The 24,263-nt window shown below is 33.4% G+C and overlaps 1 protein-coding gene across 5 annotated transcripts in view; it reads left to right on the top strand.

The window, feature by feature from the left end:
- Positions 1–21,562, top strand: part of LOC137625715 (uncharacterized) — a 294,152-nt gene extending 272,590 nt beyond the window's left edge. For all 5 annotated transcript variants that reach the window (XM_068356620.1, XM_068356630.1, XM_068356638.1 and 2 more), the window contains 11 exons: positions 1,221–1,545; positions 3,068–3,219; positions 6,430–6,574; positions 7,420–7,687; positions 8,556–8,686; positions 9,135–9,285; positions 12,625–12,827; positions 14,354–14,518; positions 15,377–16,009; positions 20,369–21,145; positions 21,427–21,562. In XM_068356620.1, coding sequence (XP_068212721.1) covers positions 1,279–1,545; positions 3,068–3,219; positions 6,430–6,574; positions 7,420–7,687; positions 8,556–8,686; positions 9,135–9,285; positions 12,625–12,827; positions 14,354–14,518; positions 15,377–16,009; positions 20,369–21,145; positions 21,427–21,471 — 2,937 coding nt within the window. In that variant the 5' untranslated portion in view covers positions 1,221–1,278 and the 3' untranslated portion in view covers positions 21,472–21,562. The remainder of the gene's footprint in view (positions 1–1,220; positions 1,546–3,067; positions 3,220–6,429; positions 6,575–7,419; positions 7,688–8,555; positions 8,687–9,134; positions 9,286–12,624; positions 12,828–14,353; positions 14,519–15,376; positions 16,010–20,368; positions 21,146–21,426) is intronic.
- The last annotated feature ends 2,701 nt before the right edge of the window (positions 21,563–24,263 follow it).

Raw genomic sequence — 24,263 nt, 5'->3', positions numbered from 1 at the left:
ATATATATATATATATATATATATATATATATATTAGAATTTTTTCGCGTTACGAAGTATAGCGAAAAATAATTGTCCTAACGACATGTAAGCAGATCTTAAGTGTCTTGTTACTTAAGTTCAGTTGTTATGTAGGCAGTGGCCAATGAGAATTTAGTGTTGGGTGAAACGTATTCAATGTTTGAAGAGGTATTTAGTAAGTGGTCACTTTCTAGCGCACGCTAGCCCGAGCAAGTCGAATTTATTATTAATATTATTATCATTATTATTTATTAGTAGTACAAGAGTGAGGTTCCACCACTCAAATTTGAGTTACTCTGCATTATTGCCGTGGATACACAGGTTTCCATAGTTTTTTTCAAAACTTAAGATTTTGTTTTTTATCTATGGTTTTTCCTGGGCGGCAGAGGAGGCTTATATGTTAATTTGAAAGTTTGTTCATTTTGTTTTAAATATGCACTGCTATATCAGTACAGAAGTTTGTAGAAGTTATTAGAATGTGATGTTATATATAAATTGTTTTTTAAAAAGTATGATTCATTAGAAAAATAAACCTGGCGTCAACCGGCACGGTGCGCTATAATGCAATTTAATGTTTTATTATGTTTATACCTGTAGAGAATGCGGAGTGAAGTGAGGACATATATATATATATATATATATATATATATATATATATATATATATATATATATATATATATATCCAGTATTGCAATACCTCATCTCACCTGCCTGACCCCTAAAAAAAGAACCCACTTCGACTCGTATCCTTAATCCAATATAGATCCCTATTTTTCCGTTGGCATAAATAATGAATAAGTAGCTGTTAAGTAGTCGAGTGTAGTAGGTTACAATCAGATGGAAGAAGAACATGGGGCCAGCAACCTATGCTTGTGTGTATTTGTTTGTTTTTTATTAAAGTAAAACATGTGAAAATCTTAAAGGCATTTATATACGATTTTCAGCTGTATGCCCCCTTTTATATTCTGACAAATGAATTATTATGTTTCTGAATGCGATCTCATAATGTAGCATAACTAACTTCTCACCAATTGTCACTTCATGTACCCTACATTTATATACAATCATGAAAAGAATATATTACCCCAGAACTTGTCTGCTAACTTATAATTATCATGGAAATCTGGACATGCAATTGGTATGCAAATAATGAGTTGTAAATTCAAAGTTTTAAATTGGTGTTCGTTCTCTCGGCAGGTATCGTCATGGTGATGGAAGGAACTAAGTAGTGGTGAGTTCCCTGCCCTACTCCAACATGGCAGGGCCTCCTCCTCTTCCTCCTTTCATCCAGGGGGCCACTGCTGTGGCGGCATCAGCTAGTGTGAGTGGCGGGGGTTTTCCGCCCCCATCTCCACACTTGACTCCCCCTTTCCACCACATCATTCCTCGACCGTCGGCCTTCCCCCCGTTGCAGAATTCAGAGGCTTTGTTGCACTACACCTTCCCTTCGGAAGCAGATACGCTTGCCTATGTGGACGCCCTAAAGCACTCCGATCTCAGTGATTGGAGGTCCCTGCAGGAGGTGAGAATGGCATTTAATTTTATAACACTTTGTTTGTTTTTGTAATTCTATTTCATAATCTTACTATTAAATTTTTGAAAAGTTTTGTCTTAGCTTTAGGGATGGTTACTCTTAAACAAAATATGAATATTCATGTGGATAAATGACTCGTCGCACCAAAGCATGTTATATATAACCGAAGGTTTAACCATACCATATGGGGATTTATCCACGAATTGATAGTTGCTACAAGAAAACCACTTTTATTAAGGAAAACAATCCTTAACCTCTAAATCAAAAATAATATCATATGTAATAAAACTGCCTAAAGAATTTTTTTAGCTGGCAGAACATTTCTGATCCATCGAAAAGAAAAAAAAATCATTGTTTTATCCAAGAATAAAAAAGTATATTGCGTTTAGTTTTTTTTTTTTCCAAGAATACAAATCAAATAATAATACCAGTTAATTGAAAAAAAAATTATTTCAAGTAGAAATTATCAATATCATGCAAAGTAACAATGATCAAAACGATTTGGATTACGGGAAAGGTAAAACCATGTTTGAAAGATGAAGTTTTTAATTTTTCTTTTCAAAACATTATGCGTAAGCTGTTTGCTTATGATTTTCCCTTTCCTTGATAGATCTATGAATTAATCCAGTCAACTTTGCTTTCTCAAAATTTTGTCCCTCAGCTCATTATCATATATCTTTGGTTTGGTGTTCATTAGAACGGCAACGCCCTGCTACAGATTTTGCACATTTTCTTATGTGGTCCTATACGACAAGAGTGAATGTTTTCACAGTTTTAGAAATACAATATCTCTTAAGGATAAATTTACTCAGGGAATTAGATGGTGAAAGATCTGGAATTTTCAAGGTTTTGATTCCTTTTTGTTTATTTATTTTATCTAGTGGATGAGTGGTTTAGAGGAAGCCTTCGGTAGTACATAGCAGAAGTTATAATAATAATAATAATAATAATAATAATAATAATAATAATGATAATAATAATAATAATAATAATAATAATAATAATAATAATAATAATAATAATAATAATAATAATAATAATAAAAATAATACTTTAAAGTTTAACGTGATTGCGAGTGAAGAGAAGGCTTCATCTAGAGTAGCATACCAGCCTGTCAAGTTTAGGTAAATAAAGCTTCTTATGCAAGAGTTAATCAATATTTGCGTATGTTGAAGATGCAAAATGCAATAGTCAGTATGAAGAAGATTCTCAAATCCATTTCGATACGTGTTTCCCGTGAAAACTTTTATTTTGAAATGTTGTTGAAATGTGCAAAGGACCCAATGAAAACGTATAAAACGCTTCCAAAAGAATAAAATTACTGCAAGATCTTTACATAGACAGCATCCATAAAGTTTAAAACGCTTCTAGAAGATTATTGGATTAGTACTAGCAGCCCAGCGCTTAACCTGCGTTATCATGTGTAAAATGTGATCTTATTCGATTATCATAATTGATATTCTGCAGAATACCAGGATGTTTTGCAATGCTTTTCTGCTCTTTCTTCCAGGTAGCTGCCCGGGCGGGAGGTGGATCTTGTTCAGGAGCTGTGACGACCTCCGTGTTGACTGCACTGTACCTGCTCGGTCTGTTTAATCTCTGCGCTGCTTCCCCGGCCTCCTGTTGTGTCCCTCCGGCCTCCGGAAGGAGAAGACGACGAAGGTAAAATAAAGTATAGTTGTTTTCTCCATACCTCTGACTTTCACTGATTAGTATAATCTTCCTTCTTTCACAAGGCGTATCGTCCCCCTTTATCAGCTGACCTTCCAGAATAGGCATGTTTAAAGGTCTCTCCTGAATGGAAGAGGCAAGGAACAGTGACAACGTCCTAGCTAGTGGGTTAATGCCCCTAGAGCCCGATCGTATGTGCATAGGATCAGCACCCAAGCCCCCTCGCCACCCAAGCTAGGACAAGAGAGGGCTAGGCAATGGTCGCTGATGACAAGGATGGTGGAGTTGCAGACATTACAAGAAACTATCGAGCTTGAGAGTAATTCGAATCCCAGTCCGGCAGATCACTAGGCAGCTATCTCATCCGTCGGCTTTTGGTTGAAGGTTAAACCGGTGTTGATCAGTTGCCGTTCAAAATAAGTTGCTTATTTTGCATCAGTAAAAGTTACATTCAAACACTTGGAATATGGAAGAGTCGATATATCTCGTAATATCACTGAGAAAGGATGTAAAATATAATCAAATATGAGATGAAATGACTGAGTTCCTTCAAAAATGGAAGTAATTATATTTTTACATACCTCTTTTCCTATCTCATTAGAAGGAAATTAGCGTTTATGAACACCAAGCTCATTATTTTTAACGATATCTGCAAACATCCAAGCATCAATATTTTGGTATTCATTTCTCATCTGCCTTTTATTTATATCAAGATTTTATTCGGACAGAATTTTCTATTTTGTAATTTTCCCTCTTGTTTTCTCTTTTATTGCTTTTGAACATTCTATTTTGGGGAAGCCTAATCAGCTAGTTCAAGGCCGTTTTGATTTCTTTTATATAGTAGAGAAAATATTTAGACTAATAATAATAGTGATAGTAGTGATGATGATGTTAGATTTATAGGAAATATGATTACGTTAAATGGTATTCATTGTGAGTATGGGGCTCGCAACCTCATCCCAAAGTAGTTCTAGGTCAACAATTTTACAGCAAAAACATCAGCAATATATATATATATATATATATATATATATATATATATATATATATATATATATACATATATGTATATATATATATATATATATATATATATATATATATATATATATATATATATATATGTGTGTGTGTGTGTTATTCAAATTCCTTTGAAAGTATAAGTGGAGTAATATATATATATATATATATATATATATATATATATATATATATATATGTATGTATGTATGTATATATATATATATATATATATATATATATATATATATATATATATATATATATTAGTGTGCTACTGTTGTTAACACACATTTGGGTTCTCTTCAAATGTCATCTTAAATGTGTTATATATTAGAGTTGGTATGTTACATCTTCAAGTAAAGTCTAAGTAAGTTAACTTTAAAATAGTTTATTCTTTAAGAACAGTGTTAACATCTCCATCACAGGAGTATAGATGGTTTGGTCGGATGACCATTCCGTATGACATCTAAAAGTGAACTGATACAAATATCCAATTTCATACTAAAGTTTACACAGGTATCTCAGTATTTATTGATTTATAGTAAACACAACATTTATACCGGAAGATACTTGTTCCGTTCTCACAGACAACTTCTTTCTCACGGGGCTTGGTTGTGTTTACTCTTCATGAAAAATGTTACATTGCTGAGGTTTGGCAATCGCATCCTGCTTAGAATATGACTATGGCAGTTCTCACACTTCTCTTACTTCCACAATGACCTGTAGGTCATGTGTTTTAAACAAGTAATATCTAATATATTACATATATATATACATATATATATATATATATATATATATATATATATATGTATGTATGTATGTATGTATATAGTATGTGTATGTGTATATATATATATATATATATATATATATATATATATATATATGTGTGTGTGTGTGTGTGTGTGTGTGTGTGTTATTCAAATTCCTTTGAAAGTATAAGTGGAGTAAATAGAAATTAAAGGTCATTGCAATTGTTACCGAGTGACAAATAAGGTTATGTACTAATCTTAATTTAGGTTCTTAACGTTTTGCGGGAGTCAAATTGGAATAAGAATAATAATTATAATTAATGCTTATAAAAGGTGAAAATTACAGTGGGAATTCCGTAGAGCTTTCTTCTTAATATTGTAGGTTTTCAATAATCATGGCAATGATATTTTTGAAAGCATACTCTATAAATCCGCTCTGTCTCTGTGCAACTATATGAAAACTATTCTTACTTTTAGCGAGGTAAATATTGTTGCAAAATAATATGAGCTGATAATGTGTTCAGTAGGCAAAACCAATTTCTTTCGTCAAAACAGCCGATGATGTCCGAAACAATACTTTTAACAATGAGATCTTTTTTCCTGCTGTCCTCAAAACTTAGACACATTAACCTAGAAGTGAGTTTGTTACAACTCAGAAGGAGACTATCTGTGTGAATGTAGTCCTAGTGGGAATAACATACCATGTACGTACTAACAGAAAATTAATTACTGGTTATGAATCTAGATAACAAAGAATAATTCCCTCGAAAAGGTGGGAAGAGTCTACAGGTAAATTCAAACTCGTGGAAATTACCCTGCATTAGAAAATAATTAATTCAACAGGAAACTGGGTTTAACTGTTTTCAAATGAACACAGTGTTTACGCATTAGAAAATGATATGTATTCATTGAACTCTATCACGATTGTTCCCTTAAAAGGGCAGCTGGCTTAGTTTTTATTACACATATAAAGAAAATAATTGTCCATTGGAAACTTCCTGTTTGGCGATCTGCCGGATTGGTGTTCGAGTCCAGATCAACCTTGATAGTTTCTTGTGTCTGGAACCTCCCCATCCTTTCGAGCTAAGGATGGGGGTTTTTGGGAGCCTATAGGTCTACCTACTGAGTCATTAGCAGCCATTGCATGGCCCTCCCTGGTCATAGCTTGGGTGGATAGGGGGCTTTGGTGCTGATCATGTTTGTATATGGTCAGTCTCTGGAGCATTGTCCTGATAGCCAGAGCAATGTCACTGTCTTCTGCCTCTGCCTTTTATGAGCAGTCTATAAACTTTTAAACAAGTTAACTGCTGTTAATAACCTGGGGTAGCTTATCTATGTTACACACGTTCTTATTATAGCCTCTTTTACTCTGCTATTTTATCATTCTGTCTAATGGATATTCTCCCTCTTTATCTTTTAAAAGAAATGTGGACGCCACTCTGCCTCCTTTGTTGAACAATCTGCAACACAACCTGTCGAGTCTTTCGTTAGAACAGTTTCGGGATTTACCTCATGTCACCACTCCCGATGGAGGACGAATACCTTTGCACATATCGGTGGTCGATCAGGTAAGTTGACACAAATAATCACTCTTCACTTTTTGTCCTTTGTTATTATTATTATTATTATTATTATTATTATTATTATTATTGTGATGATTCTTAGTTTAGTAGTATTTTTAAGATTCATTGCTACCCTCTGTAAGATCAAATACCCTCCATTCCTTTAGAATTACCATTTGAAATGAACTTATCTAGCATAAGTGTTGACTTCTTGTTTTGTCAGAAGTATTTTATTGTGGCTCGTGTGTCCTAATGATTGGCATCATTTCCTTAGATTCAAATTGATTAGGCGTTGACTTTTGACTTGCAACTGTATTGATTTCTTTAATTGTCCAGACTCATACCTATTTACAGAAATGTTATACTTATTTCCATGGCATTTATTCCAGTCTACACTGGAATAAATGCAATCTAATTCATTGTGAAATGAAGAAACTGACTTCAATTATGTAACATAATATGTCGCGGTTTGTGGCATCGATAGCTCTCATTTGTTAACTCAAATTTTCCATCATAATGTTACCCTTGATTTGTTTGTGTATTCTTGTGTCACATCTCCTGCACATCAATGCCACAAATACTTGATAGCACATCTTAAACTATTATGAAAAGTTTTTATAATTTCCATTATATTATCGTAATGAATCATTATTATTTATAATTTTATATGCATTAAATATAAGAATTTTATAATGAATTGTTACGTTTGTCCGGCTTCCTCAAAAATTAATATCACCTGATTCATAAAGAACATTCTCTCTGAGACATCGAGAAAAACAGTACTTACCTTTCTCAGAGTGGAAACACTTGTTACTCTTGCTGTGACCCCTTTCCACATTTCTTTACAACAGGTACGGAAATTATGGGATTCGAACCCGCGTCTCCTATCTTCAGTATCTTGTTCCTCGCCCACCGAGTCTGTGAGATCTTCCTTCATTTCTCTAAGTGGAGTGGCGTCTGGCATCATCCTGGCGTACAGTGTAGCCCAGTTAACGCAGTGTTACCCCGATCACGCTCCAGATCAGCACATTCCCCACAAAATTTGGTTTTTTCCTATTCCTAATACTACTCCTCCAAAATTTCCTTTGCTTACAGTTCCGTCCGAAATTCCCGTCAAAGGTAAGCTGTATGATTTGGGGCTAAAAGGTTAACAGCAGTGTGAACGTTTAATAAATAACGATCTGTTTTGTTTTTCACCTAAATTTAATTTGATTTCATAAATTAGAGAAAATCTTGCTCACTGCAGCGTTTTTTTGTGATTGTTGTATGATTACTAACAAAATGAAACGTCTTTTCAACTTTGAAGTTCGGGGGTTAGATTTTAGATTTCTGAAAATCGGAATTCCGTGAGTATTCTTTTTTTTTTTTTTTTTTTTTTTTTTTTTTTTTTTTTTTTTTTTTTTTTTTTTTTTTTTTTTTTTTGCAGTCAAGAATAATAGTCCCCTTTGTACAATTAGGTCATGACATTTTAACAGTTTTTCTAAATTTACAAAATTTAACTAGTCAGGTTAGGAATCACGGGATAGACGTAAAATTTTGAAAACCTAATTTTAGCAATACTTTACAATAAATAAATTCTTTTAAGTTTTCATAAGTCCTTGCTTACTAACTCCTTGTAATGTGAACGAAGTATTACAGTTTTGAGTTTCTTCAAATAGATACAAGTACAGCTGTAAGTAATAACTCATTTGTTATCAATATTCATTGGTATTAAAGAAATGTTTTTATAGGCAGCTACAGTTCAAAATTGAAATTATAGAAGGACGCTGTTGGAAAGATATTCACAATATGGCTCAATTTTATTTATGTCGAGATTTACTCTAAAATAGACCAGAATTTTTATAATCATTCCTCCCATATTGCAGAATGATTTTTTGTAAAAACGAGAAATCCTGTTTGTAAATTTCCAATCTTATGACATACATTTTCTCATCAATTTTCCCATTTTGCGTAACGAACCCCCCAACCAACAATGCCAATACCACAGGTGATGATGAGCGGGATGATGGATGTGAAAGGAACGAAGTGCCTTTGGGGTTTGACAGATGCGCCCCTTTACTCTCAGCCGAATTTTGTCCCTACAAACACTGGGTTCTGCTGAACAAGGAAACTGGCATGGTCAGTGCTAACTTCCTCAAAACTTCTTGCCTCTCATTATTCCTGTTTTGGAAAGGGTTTTTAGTTTGTGTTGATATAATGCAGTTTTTTTTTATTTCTCAAATAAATAGACCATAGTAAGCCCTATTGATTCAAGATTTTTTATGTTCTTGAAACTTTGAATAGTGTATTAGTGATCATATTACGAGTAAAAACATGGAAAATTCAACTTGATATTTATATTGAATCGTTTATATTGAGAATAAGCAAGAGATAGAAATATTTTCGTCATGATATTGTGTAAAATATGAGGGTATAAGTAAGTATTTCCTTTTGATTTGGAACTTCAAGAAATTCATTGATCAAATGCTATACCAAAAGTTGTCTGATTGAATTTTTCAATCTATCAATAGATGATACTATAGCTATTACTCAACTCGTTTTCTTTCTTTCTTTAATTTTTTTGTAGGGCGAATGTGTGCCACGTTTGTGTTCTGAAAATTTTGTCTACGTCGAAGCCGATGAAATGTGCCACGATATCAACGAACCAGGAATTTGTCCTGGAAATAGAAGACTTTACCTCACTGCCTCAGGAAATGCCATTTGTGATTGTCCTGAAGGTGAGTGCATAATCTCAATATTTTTGTTCTATTATTTTGTTTCTTGATATGTCTTTCATCAAAATGCACCAGAAAGTTCATTTGAGATTAGGGAATCCCAAGATTGTTATTTTTATTGTTACTTTCAATATTTCCAGTTAGGTAGGTTTTTAGGGGTTAAATTACAATATAGATTTTCATGGGTGGTAGATACCATTTAAACGGCCATTTTAGTTGATTCGTTATCTTCTAGATGTAGTAATCTGCTGTAAGCTTGTTTTATATATATATATATATATATATATATATATATATATATATATATATATATATACCACTTCCTTTCAAATGTACAATGTTCATCTCTTAATAAACAAAAATTCAAAAGATATTTCTTAACCATCTTTCTTGGCAAGGATGACTTGGGGGAGGGGTTGAGGCTTTGATTTTGATTTGGTAAAAAATCGACAATAATTATTGCTTAATTACACACCTATATAGTATATATATACATATATATGTATATATATATATATGTATATATATATATACATATATATATATGTATGTATATATATATATATATATACATATACATATATATATATATATATATATATATATATATATATATATTGTATATATGTGCACATGTATGTAAGAAATTAATAATCTATATATTTGTGACACAAATCCTTGGTTGTTTAATTAGAAGTTTTCAAGACTTATTTTCTTGAATAGGTAGAACAACATTCTGATTCCATGAGGTCAGAAAAGCATCCTTACAGCTGCAGTTGTTGCATTAAGAGCTCATAATGAACATGATTAGTTTGTTTATGTGTTGAAAGTTTTCAAATTGCTTTTGACTGCACCTCCTTCAGTATTTAAAGGTATATGTCGTTTAGCAGTTTGGAGCTATTATAAACTTATTTGTAAAACTGAGCAAAAGAAAAACGTTTACATTATCTAATGCTGCTAGCTTGTTAAATAATCCCTCAGATATTTAAAGGGTTGCTGAATCGATGGCATTGAAAGCTAGGAAAATAAATATTAATAACTCCACTCTAATTATGAAAATTGTATAGAAATTTTTCACTCTAATGAATCCTCATATTATTCATTCATGACTATGAAATCAACTCTGAATTTTTGTGCCTTTTTTTTTCCCTTCCAGCTTGCCAAGTTTTATTAGATTAATAAACTATAATCTTTATTTTCTTTGCATTATAAAATACCCTCGGGGAAAAATAGTGTTGTTGTATAAATATTAGAAAATAACCATAATAAATTTGGTTTGCAGATATAACATTACCTATAGGATATATATTTTAGCAAGTTCAACTTGAGCAAAATTAATAAGATAGTCCACATTTTCTTATCTCTCTTCTTATTTTTATCAAGTTTTTTATAGTTTGTATATGAAAGATTTAGTTTTATGTTGTTACTGTTCTTAAAAGATTTTATTTTGATTGTTCATTATCTCTCTTGTGTTTTATTTATTTTCTTGTTTCCTTTCCTCACTGGACTATTTCCCTGTTGGAGCCCTTGGGCTTATAGGATCCAGCTTTTCCAACCAGGGTAGTAACTTAGCTTGTAATAATAATAATAATAATAATAATAATAATAATAATAATAATAATCAGATGGTCCTCTAGTCATCACAGCACCATACAGAAATGGTTATACAATCTATCTTATTTAGTCTGTTGTCCTCAACAAAAGGAATTTTTTAACTACATCCCCTACAGGCAAATTATAGTAAATATATATAATGTATATGGATTAGAAGTGGAAGCATTGAGACTGAAATTTATATCGTTTTATCCTGTTCCGAGGAGCAAGAAATTTACATTGAAATGCAAGAATAAAGCGGTTTTAGATAATAGGTGAAAATTGTATAAAATGTCCCCGAATAGCAAGGTTAAATTTAACTTGGTCGTTTAGGTCTGTAGGCTTTAATTCATTCATCACTCATAAACAGCATGAAAAATATTGTAAACATATTTGTTTAAAATGTTTAAACAAAAGTCTTTTGTTAAGAGAGTTTTTTCTTATATTTATTTTTTCCTAGAGAAACTTTTCCTCTCGGAGAATGACTTGCTACTAAGCATAAAGTGCAAGTTTTTTGGTTACTCAACATATGTAGGAAGCGGGGTCTTGCCCAGTTAACAACCATAGTTCATAATTTGCCCTAACTAATCCCAGATTTAGTGTTGCGATCACTTATCATTCATTACAATGCACACTGTGTACAGTAATCATATAAAGTCATTTAAAGGTATCTCGTGTGTTGTGTAACACATTTGCGGAATTTCTCTATTCTTCAAAGGGCTGAGGAACCCATAATGGATGTTAAAATTGCTGTAAAGATAGAGAAATTAGAAAGAACTACTCCTTACGTACATTCTCTAAAATCATGCTCCAAGCTATAAGTAAAGCCTATTTATTTTCATCAGGACCATGATGTAGGTCTATAATTCTTATTCAAGGTGAATAATGTACACATCTTTAGGTGCCCCAAGTAACTAATGGGACTGGTGCCGGATGTTGGATAACCAAAATAATAAAAGTTACGAGTCTGAGACATTAGGTCCTCCTAGCTTAAAGACAAAGAAGGGTTCATAGATAAGACAGGGAAAATCCAGTTAGTATATAGCGTTAAAATCATGGATGAAAGATAAGCAGATTGTGCCCATACTAAATTAGTCACGAGGTTACTTTCAAAATAAAGAAACGATGGAGAAAATTTGTTTTTAGAGGCACACTAGGAGGATGTTAGCAACCAGATGATCTGTTGCAAAGGAGAGAAATGGTGTTAATACTGGCTTGATGCTTATTGCTGATACGTTCAATTACCATACATTATTTGGTTGGGTTTTAAGACTTATGCAAAATTTACAGCAAAGTTTATTTATGTAACTTGTTTATTAAATTATAAACTCTAGTACTTGTAGTCTTTGATTTCCTTCAAGATACATTGTATCAAAATCTGAAAAATATAAGTTTGTTAATATGTAATCTAAAGAGTTTTCTTAATTTTTCTTTTCCCTTTATGATTCAAGGAACTAATAAAGATTCCATCAATGTTCTCATTGTTTAAACCAATTTTGCAGACCATAACTCAGAAACAGATAATTCAGAATCATGGTCTATAGTACTCAACAACAGCTTAGGTTTATTCCTCTGTCCGATGCTCAGAAAAAAAGTCTGAAAAATTAACATAAAAAGTCTTTTGAATGCTTCTGATTTTGTTTAAATTCTATGATACTGAACAGTGAAATGTTGTAAAGCTCGTGTACTATGTGGTTAATGTTAAAATTTTTGAATTACTATAATTCTGAATTTTTTGTTATGATTCAGGGATGTTTCCGGGACCACGGGACACTTGCTACTTCCTTCACGAGCCAGCCTACTGTAACAAAAGTTCAGTTCTGCAGTTTGAAAAGTCTACAAAGTCATTAGTGTGCAAATCGGATCCTTGCGGTCATATCAACAAGAATTTGTGGCCAGATGATCTTCCTTACGCACCTCACGAAGATGGATATTGCTATCAATTCAATGAGGTTAGAAAAATCTCAAGTTTATTAAGGATTTACATATTGCCATATGTTAAGTTTTAGTAAGTATCTGTTTATGTTTAAAAGGTAAACTTTTTTATTTCAATTAATTAACCTAGTTAATTGAATAGAATAGTCTCTGAAATTGGTAGATTATTTAGCGCATATGCCATGACAGGTATCCCGGACTGCAGTGAGATTGAAAATGGGTTCGCCGCGTAGAATTCCTGCACGCCACCCATCACGCCATCATTCTGGTCATCTCCGTGTTATATGTCATAGTAAAACTGCAAAAATAAAACATGTATGAGCTATGTCATGCAAAAAAAAAAAAAAAAAAAACTATACTAGCATTTACTACTGAGGCCTTAAGTAGTAGTAAAATTCTGGGAAAGCATTTTCTATTTTCTGCTGCTCATACAAAGTCTAACTTACAAGACTGGTGTGATAGCTTCTTTACTTTCCAAAGTCATTCCTGGTGGTGGAGAAATGACATGGGGATCATCACTCTGAAATTAGCTAATATGTGTTTTTATAAGCAATAAATTACCAGAATCCCAAAAGTATTTTAGCTTCAGAGTGAGAAATCCAACATAAATAATTTAATGAAGTAATTTCCTTGACCAGTGCTGAAAAACACTGGTACCCAACAGAACGATTTCCTTCTTCATTTGGATATCACAGATCTGTTAAGAAATGTCAGTTTCGAGATGAAGGTAACATTGTAAGATGTAAGATAATATTTTTGTTAGTCTATCGCATGTCTAATATTGATACGATAATTCCCAAGCAAAAGCACTTACCCCAGGGATGTTTTGATAGTACGTCCCTGTTTACTGAAAATATCACAATTGACAGCAGTGGTAAAGCTGATTACTGTTGTTTCATTGAGGAAACTATCATTGCCAATGTGAATGTTGTCATCATTGTTTCAGTGGATGAAAAGGATACTTATCAATTCAAATGAAAACGAATATCACTTGACGAAAGAAAATAAAAGCATATTCTATTGTTCTACTTGAACTTACTATTTAAAAGTTAATGTATCCTGATTCGTGATCCTTACCTAACAATTAAGGATTTTTTGCCTATTAAAAGGTAGAAACAGATCAAAAGATGTGGGTATAACAAGATACAAGTAGTCACATTCTAATCACAACCAAATGTTGCTTCCTGGCCCTTCCAGTTCTGACTGTTGTTACATATTACATGTCTACCCTTCATAGCTTACTGTCAATTTTATTGAAATTTCATTTCAATTCTTATGAAACTTTACAGCAGATATCTTCTATAACAATGTTGTTTTATTACTATATTTTTGTGTATATAATGTTTTTTTTTATTTCATCAAACATTTTGTATATATTTCAATTTGTACATCCTTAAATATTTGTTTTCTGACTAATTTTCTCTCTATTAAGAAAATTCAGCCCCTAAAGCTTTATAAGTCATGATTGAAACCTGAAAATCTATGAAAATAAAAGGAACTTTTTACACTGAACTAAAGGAGTTTTCTTCTTTTATTATTTTAGCTTGGACCATGTAAGAAAGGTCAAAGGTTTGGTTTTGACTCAGATAAATTAGAAGCAGCATGTGTTTCAATGCTGGAGGCTGGGCTTATCCGTCCAAGAAGATCTTACATGTATCAGCAGATGTCATATCTAGCAACCCAAGACCACCAGTACCCACATTATCAGGTAAATATATATCTCTCTCTCTCTCTCTCTCTCTCTCTCTCTCTCTCTCTCTCTCTCTCTCTCTCTCTCTCTCTCTCTCTCTCTCTCTCTCTCTGCTGAATATATATATCCTTGGTTTTATTTAAACCGATTTTTCTTTGAAGTATGATAATTATGTGGAAATTTAAATAGAATAAACATTTATGTTAAATATAACTCCAAATTTTAATATTTTTGAATAATCACATTGGCTATTACCTTAACAAGTTCTCATTTCAGCAAAATAATGTACTTAAAGCTATGATAATAAAATGGATATTATGAACGATTGACTGCATCTACGGTATGCAGAAGTTTGCAGATATCATTATAATTTCACAATATTTACTGATCTTCAATACATTTGAAGCATATGATTGAAAATCTTTCATATATTCTATAGCTAGGTTTATTTGAAAATGTCAATTCAGTGATAGTGGTCCGCCATATGGCCATACAATATCTTAATGAATAGATATAATTAAAAACTAAATTCATGAAATATCTAAAATTACAATGGATATTATACAATAAGATTCACAATACTTTCTAAGATATTGGTATTGCAGAGAAGATATCAAACCAACAATCTATGGAAGTTTTCTTCTGAAATTACTTTTTGTTGTAGAATTTTGGTTTTTAAAAGCATGTTATATGATTTTGGAAAGATTTTACTGTAATTAGCACCCTACCCTCTTATATCGTTTCTAATTTAGTGTTAACAATAAAGTTGTAGGCTACTTGCAACGAATCTTTTAATTGAATTATTAGGTGTAGGCTTACAGTAGATATTGTATAACTGAACGCACTGTAAAATGTTACTTGAAAATCCACTTACAGGTATCGTACATCATAATGAATGGGACAACATGGGATCTAGAAGTGAAGGGCATCGGGCGTGAAAGAAGGGATGTCCATTCTTCCTTTAAATCGCATTACTTGCATCCTGGAGAGATGACAGTCCCTTTCATTGATACAAGGGAAATAGCAAGAGATTTCCATCCCTTTATGAAGCCAAGAATACCAAGATGGGTTATAAACAGACGTAAGAGAAGGGGCAGCAGCCATAGCAAAGGGCAGAAAGGTGAACCAAGAAGCAGGGAAAATAGCACAGCCCATTTGAGTGGTGATGAGAGAGCAGATGAGGCCACTGTGACTGAAATGCCTTTGAGTTCTATGATTAAAAGAGGTTTGAATCCTGCACTTGCATCCATATCTGGTGAAAGCGGATTTTCTATTAGTGTCGATGAGTCGGTAGAGAGCTCGCCAAAACAGGTCAGTCAAAAGAAATCAACCAAAAATCCCAAAAAATCAAAACTGAATAGAAGTAGAAAACGTAATCGGAAAATAGAGTCAAGTTCAGCAGGAAGTGAAGATGGTACACTGATTGAGGTCATTCAAAATCATGGAGAAGATCCAAGTACTACTTCCATAGGAAAAGCTGAAGCCCCCAAAAGTCGAAAAGTGGTTAAGGTAAGAAGAAGAATTTTTGTTCCGAGTCATAGGGTTTATTTCATCAAGTCATTTGATTTTACAAAGAAGTAACCAAATCCTATTTTCGCATTTGATGTATGATTAAGGGTATTAAATTGTTTTCACATTTATTCACTCAGCTGTTCTAGTGATATCACTTATTTTACAAAGATGAAACCTTCTTTATTAACGGTAAAATTAACTGAATATCCTATAGCCTCCAACTAGGACACCAGGATGGGTCTTTTCATCAGTCCAATGAGCTGCAGTAATTATGTTCTCCCTTAACATTTCGATATCAAGAACCTGATTCATAATACTTTTGTAACTATTCTTCCAAGGGTCATTCTAAATTTATATCGATATGGTAATTTATAGATTAGCTACCTATAACTGTACATGTACATTTTGATTGACTGTTTAATGTTCCTCATCTCTTGTATTCATGAGTTCATGAAAATTTAACAGGGAATACATCCATATTAGCTTCAATATGGAATAGATCTTGAAATACGTATTATAGTATTACCCTAATCAAGAAACCTTGAGGCTCAAAAATATATCAAGATAAAGGCATGAATAGGTTACATATCATCTTTGAAAAATGTTTGAGTCGGGTAAAGTAAACCGGAAAAGGGCAAGATCTATTCATTAATCAGTTCATGTAGCCTACAATCAATAAGTGTGGAAAAAGTCAGGAAGTACCCTGAAAATTTAAAATGTCAGCTGTTATGATGAATCTATCTGCAATGACAGAGAGGGAATCAAAAAAAAAAAAAAAAAAAAAAAAAAACTTGGATATGGGAAATCCGCACAGATAATGTAAATAGGAATGTTACAAAACCTTGTGGAAGTCATAAACTAGATGATTCGCTACAACTGCCGAGAAGGAAACTGGCAACTCTTATTGAATATAACTAAATAATGTGAAAGGGGAGATGGCCTCCTAACTATAAAGGTCTTACTACTTTTTATCTGAAGGAGCTCTGGTTTAAGAAACGGTACAGTAAACAACCCAACTGTGGCTCTTAGTGTCACACATGTCAGAGATTAGCGGAAAAGGAAGGAAGATGAAAGTCTTAATTCCATAAGGAAAGAGACTTGTCTTTTCCACTAAGGTACGATTCTCCTTAATTGAATGGCTGTTTGATTTGGAAATGGATTCATTCATTCTGATTCAATAAAAATGAAACGGTGGCATCAGAGGAACTATAGAATATTTTCTTATGGGACAGGAGACAGCTTATTTTCTGAGTAGTAGAGAATTAAATGGAAGTGCTATTTTATTGTTTGATTCTTCTGGAGGAAATACCACTGAAGACCTTTTATGAGTAGTGATTCATACATTTTATGTCTTTCATGTAGAAGAATGCAGCAAAGACTCCTTTTAGTTTTGCAAATGCACAGTTCAAGATGTGATATTTTCAGCACTTAACCTTTTTTTTTAATCCAGTGTCATGATAATGATTCTTGTAGTCTACAACTAAATTCTTATCATAATGTATTTTAGAAAATTAATCCGATAAGACAATATTCATACATATTAATAATTAAACCTTTGTATGATAAGCATGAAAAAGTAGCAGGCATGTGGGCAATTTTTAGGAAGCTACACAGTAGTCTTTCATATTGACCTTACTAACAGTATCAGTTCTGGCAGACTAGCTGGGTTTAGGCTGCCAAGTTGATGAGCTCAAACTGCAAGTTTCCCCTTTGCTATCCAAGAAAAGCACCAAGATAGGCCACCAGAACTCAATACCTGCCTAAGGCATTCTATCTTTACTAACATTACGGATAAAAACATAATTCTTAAGATCATTTAGTTCATTCAGTAAGGTAACAGGTTGGTATTGGTAGACTTCCAGTGGAAAAGGTGTGATTGGCCTGTGACTCTATTTTGAAAGCAAGAATCCAGCAAATTCTGCACCTTATAATACCTGTAGTGCTTGCAGTATTGATCTGATCAGGTCTGCAAGTACTGCTGACTTCTATGTAGAAAAAAAAATATAATTCTAAATATTAAATTCACTAATGCAAATATAGATAAACTCAAATTCCACAAAAATAGCATATCAGAATCCTTTTCAATAGGTTAAACAAAACTAAAAACTGATCATTATCTTTTTGCTGCTGGTAGCCAAGAAACATTCAAAGTACTGTACAATACTGTATACTGCAATCAGTGATAGCAATGGTTACAGTTGTTTATAATCAGCATCTGTAAACTATAAAAACGAGAGTTGTCTGTATAAATAGTGAATGAAATAAACTCAGCAATCTGGCTTTTGTGATGATATTAAAAAAAAAAAAACACTGGAGTAATGGCTGTATTATGATACTCAAAAACATACAAACAAAATTAAAGAGAAAGTAACCTTCCCAGTAGAAAAGGGTGTCCATATCCATTCTTGCCTCAATAAGAATTATACTTGAACATTTAAACGTTTATTACATTAAAGTTAAAGGAAACACAATGAGTTAAACAGAAACTTTTAACAACCAGAGACCAGCTTGCCATTAAAAGCTAAATCAGTAATGTGTAAATCAAATGTTCTTTGTTAACAACGATATGAAAAGACGTTAAAAGTCTTCAAGGCGTAAATGAAGTATAGCAAACAGAGAGATTAAGCCTGACATTGAACAATTTAGCAACATTTTGAAATTCTTCTGTTAATAACAAGAAACTGTTGTAGGGTGGTCGCTGAGTTTTTCCTCTAGTGATAGCAACATTAAGGTGGAAATGGCAGATAAAAATCTTGAACACGAAAAATAGAGCAAACCAAATGCAGTAAATGTCGTACTTGATAATTGCATGCAACCGAGGAGACAAAAGAGATACAGGCTAGTATTTCACTTCCTTTTATGGTTTGCAAAAGATTTTGCAAGATGAATGGCTTGTTCTATTCAGTGTCAAGAGGTAATTCTTTTCAAACATCTTTTCTTCGGCAGAAGATTTTTCATCTTGATTCTGAATGCTGCCTTGTTTTGGCAGTGAAGAAAAAAATAAAAACATTTCAAATGCTCATAATTCAAATCGGAATTCCTCGAATTTCAGGCATTCAGTGTGACAGTTAAAAGATGCATGTACTGTAATAATGTTTACACTGTAACATGTTATATAATAACAATAAGTATTGTATTCATATTAGGATGATTATTAACAATGAGATAAGATATTTTAGATTTGAAGAGTTAATGACGATTTGCCATTGTAATAACTCCTGTGAGCATATGTTGGAGTAATAGGCAAAGTAAGAATCAGTTCATTGTTCAAGAAACTTAGAAGAATGAACTAACGGAAGGAAAATTTCTGTGATAACAAATTTCATTCTGGAAATCAACAACAAATTTTAACTTTTTGTATGTACAATAAAGAACTATTAACTTCCACTTGGAAAAAATATGAACTTTCCATTCACTAAATAGAGCGTCAGTAATGAAGATACGGCAGCTATTAGAAAAATTTTGGACTAGCCTGTTCATTACGTGGTAAATTGCGAGCCTCACAATCAGATTTGCACCTGGGCTTCCTAAGCCTGTGCGCTCCTGGGGAAATCAGTTCATGAGAGGAGAGTCCATAGAAAAACTGAATAAAGGCAGGAAGCGCTAGAGGTAAACTTCATACTTAATTAGCCAATAGAGATGAAATATTCTAAACTGTGTTCTGACAGTAAGCTACTCGCCAAGACTGAACAGTAAAGAATACTACACAATTTTCAGGAATTACAAAAAAAAACAAAAAAAAAACAAAAAAAAAAAACAGTAGATTGAATAGTAGATCTATAAACATTTGTTGCCGATGGAAAAGAATGAATTTACTCTCCACAGTAAACACTGGTGTGCATAGCAAGTTGTTTGGATTCTTCATGTCTTTTGCATCCTCGAGGTTCCATCTTTGTCCATCAGATACTCTCTAGACCCTAGTCAATACCCTTGACTGAAGGCACGTCAAAATGCCCTGTTTCTATGGTTTGGTTCAGTTTGGGTGGTAGAACTGAAATAATAGGTTATGTCCCCTCAGGAGTCTCTGTAATCAATTCATCCATAGTTATTGTTTAACTCTAAATTCAACGCGACTATGAAATGCCGAAATCTTTTAATGCGTAGTTTAAAAAAAATGCTAAATTTAATAGGATTATCCCAGAATTTAAAAAAAAAAAATTGGAGATCGGTTTAATTAAGAAGGAAGGCAAGCAGTAATTGGTTCAAAAATGAAATTCACACTTGCATAAGTTATGATAAATAATATGATTAGAAATTTTTTAGTTATATTAAAGACTCTAAAAGGTCGGTTGGTGTCGTTCTCATTACCCTCTCTACATAAAGAAAATATGTATAATTTGGACAATGTTCACACAGGTTGACCAGACTGAAACTTCATTGCCTATTGTTGTCCACCAAGTGACACAAGCACCGAGAGAGGAAAAAGCGAGGGGTAAAAAGAAAAACAGAGGCTCTTCAAAAGTAAGAAAAAAGAAAAAGAAACATCGTCGCAATCGTGGGAGAAATCGTGACCGTGGCAGGAGACGTGGGAGGAAAAAACCCCATAAATCAAAGAATGGCACAAAGACAGAACGTGATCACAAGAGGAAAAATCCTAAGTTACCTTTTCGTGTGCCAACAATTCAGCCACCAGTTGTTGGCAACACAACATTAGTTACTGATAGTGACACCATTTCAAATGTCACTGCTGTTGATGAGATCGGTGGCATGACAGTGGATTCAAGAAAACATGTTACTAAAGGGGTTAGTGAAAGACCTTTAGGTGTTAGTGATCACAGTGCAAAAAGTGATTCAGATGGTGCAGTTAGAACTAAACCTCACAGAGTCAGTAAAACTGATAGTGACAATGGTGTTTATGAAGAAGAAGAAGAAGAAGAAAAGGAAAATCAAACTTCCTCCTCAGAAACTTCCTTACCTAAATATCTCCGGCACCGTGGAAGACGGCAACTTGGAGAAGGAGGTGGTATTATTCAGGCACCTTTATTAAGTGCCTGTAAGCCTGGTGCTAAGAGAGATTATAATTACAAATGTCGACCAAAGTTTATTCCTCAAGAACGGGACCGTCGCAGTGGAACAAGTGTTGGTGCTGTGAGTAATACTACACCTCGTCCACCAAGAATTTCCTGCCCTGAGGTATGTGTAAATACTGCCAATTTCACAGAAAAATTTTAATGTTGAATTACACAGCAAGCAAAGTAAAGCCTTTTAACTGACCAAAATATTCAAATTATATTGCATATAATCAATAAAGTTAAGAAAAATAAAGGTAACAAGAATTACATAGTTTGTAATAAAAAATATGCATTAAATTGGTATATAAATCACATCATAATGCTTAAATCAACGCAAGATTATTTTCAGATTACCATTTATCTTTTATTACGATTCTCTTGATAATTTTTTTCTCTTTACAGGGAACAAGGTTGGACCCTCGAGGAAAGTGCCAGCAAGTCAGCTGAATAAATAAGATACTATAGTTCCTTATGGAGTACCTTGTAACCTTTAGTACTTCAAGGATAAAAACTTTTAAAATAAAAACCTTTACTGTTAGTTACTGATGTTAAATTTGAATTTATCCCTAGAATCAGCCAAGAAAACAATTGTATAGGCATCTGTACCCTCATGCAGTGAATAAACTGCATATTCTACTTATCACTTACTGTACAAATGTTTAGCAAAGATAGATTTATTTTTTAAAAAAGACCTTTGTCAATTTCCTATGGGAATATTCCAATGCTCATGTTATTACCCTACTCTCATTACATCATCATAATTATGTGATTCGTAGTCAGCTATTGGGAGATATTGATTAGTCTAATCCAGGTGTTCAAATGTGAAAATACTTTGAAAAGAATCTCCAAAAAAGTGTCTGAAGACACCTTCCATAAATTGCCATTAGGCCTTCAGCAGTTTTAGGGAAGCATTGGAGCTTGTGGAACAGTTATATTTCAAGCTCCTAGCCTTTGAAACAGGCAACCACTTGTCAAGGGAACAAGCGACACACCTATGTAGTTTGTCACTTAAAGAGCTAACACCTACATTATTGTTGCCCTGATGCCAACGATTACTTCCTATTTTTATGCTCCTCCAACCTTTGTAGTGTCTTCTTCTACAAGTATAACTAGGAAGCAAAGATCTTGTCTAATACCCATTCAGAGATAAGGCTTTACCAAAAGGAGACACTACTGTTAAGAATGGGGATCTCATTTATCATTCTTCGCCAACAGTCGAACATGAATGTACCAAGAACATTGTCCCATTTTGTCTATAGATAGATGCATCTAAGGTAAAGGATTGGATTTTAAGGTAAAAAAATTGGTTAAACATTTGCCCTTAGAATAAATATGGACATTGGCTCAATCATGACCATGTATGTATTGTAATTATCTTAAAAATTTGACAAATGAGTATTTAGATTTGTATTTCATTTATCTTTCTCTGGCTGAAAGAAACAGACTCACCTTCCTAATCCTTATAACTATCCATGGGCATATAGGTAAGGGTCATTCTGCCTCTTATCTCAATTCAAAAGATTCAAGGAAAAGCCAATAGTTCATAACCTTAATAACCAGGTCAAACCCGTGTTCATGACCACTTGTTAGTATTTATGATTTGTAGGGTATTGTTCACCTTCACCTCACAAATTCCATTAGGTCCAGTACCTTTGATCATTAACAACTTTAAGGCTATTAGATCATCCTCACTGAATAATCATCAATACCATTGTGAAGTACTGAGTTTTAGTTTAAGACATTTTAGTTCTTTTATTTTTAGATTTTTTTACATCCCTTTTATTTTATAGGGAACCCCACATCTTGACTCTTAGTTGCAGGTGTTTCAAACCATGAAGAGAACGACGAGTTCTTAGTTATTAACAGTAGATGCTTTACTGATTGAATATTTACACAGGTGGAAAGGGGGACTCTTCTTCTTTTGGGAAAAGTTTGGAGATTGCTGCTAACTGCAGATAAGATTACCTTTAAGAAATAGGTTTGTGTTGGGGAAATTAATGTTATCTTTATATACACACGCACACACACATTATATATATATATATATATATATATATATATATATATATATATATATATATATATATATATATATATATATATATATATAGATAGATAGATAGATATAAATCCTCCCCAAGGTGCTACACTTCAGGTTTTCAACAAGTAACTTTTTTAACAAAGCATGGTATCACTTGTATGATTTATGATACTCAGCATAAATTAGAAGAGGAACATGGACATGTCGCACTGAACGCTTTCACAGAGAAAGACACGGTTATAGATCCACAGAGGCATTAACAAGACAGTTATAGAACTTGAAACGAGGATAAAATGCGGATTGTGGCGAAAGGGTAAATGGCAAAAAGGAAAAGATCAAATCAAATAAAATGATACTGATAAAGCTCACGTTACACACGATAAAGTGCAACATATAATATATATGGGTAATCTGAACAACGTAAATTAATACCCGAGTTTTAGTATGTCAGAAATTTCTGGTTAAGGTTGTAATTAGAGTACTTACATAAAACAAGAGTAGCGTCAACCTCAAAACAGGGTGCCATTTGTATCCAGCAGCCAGCAGGGACGCCATTCATACTGGCGGTTTGGATTGATGTTCTCTCTCTCCTCTCTCTCTCTCTCTCTCTCTCTCTCTCTCTCTCTCTCTCTCTCTCTCTCATACTGACGAAAGAATGATATTCTAATAATAAGATTATAGGCAATTACTGAGGAGCAGGGTTTTATATTCCAAGATTCATCATCATCTCCTCCTACGCCTATTGATGCAAAGGGCCTCGGTTAGATTTCACCAGTCATCTCTGTCTCCAGCTTTCAATTCAATACTTCTCCATTCATTATCTCCTACTTCGCACTTTATAGTCCTAAGCCATGTAGGCCTGGGTCTTCCAATTCTTCTAGTGCCTTGTGGAGCCCAGTTAAACGTTTGGTGAACTGATCTCTCTTGGGGAGCGCGAAGAGCATGCCCAAACCATCTTCATCTACCCCTCATCATGATCTCATCCACATATGGTACTCGAATAATCTCTCTTATAGTTTCATTCCGGAGTTAATAAGGATGCAGATGCATCAAAATTCCAAGATTATGTTAATGTAAATCATTATACGATGCAGTAGTTCTCTCTCTCTCTCTCTCTCTCTCTCTCTCTCTCTCACTCTCTCTCTCTCTCCTCTCTCTCCTCTCTCTCTCTCTCTCTCTCTCTCTCTCTCTCTCTCTC

Source organism: Palaemon carinicauda, chromosome 2 (genome assembly GCF_036898095.1).
Source record: "Palaemon carinicauda isolate YSFRI2023 chromosome 2, ASM3689809v2, whole genome shotgun sequence".
NCBI classification, from domain to species: Eukaryota; Metazoa; Arthropoda; class Malacostraca; order Decapoda; family Palaemonidae; genus Palaemon; species Palaemon carinicauda.
Note: the sequence above shows the minus strand (reverse complement) of the source record. Positions and strands in the feature narration are given on the sequence as shown.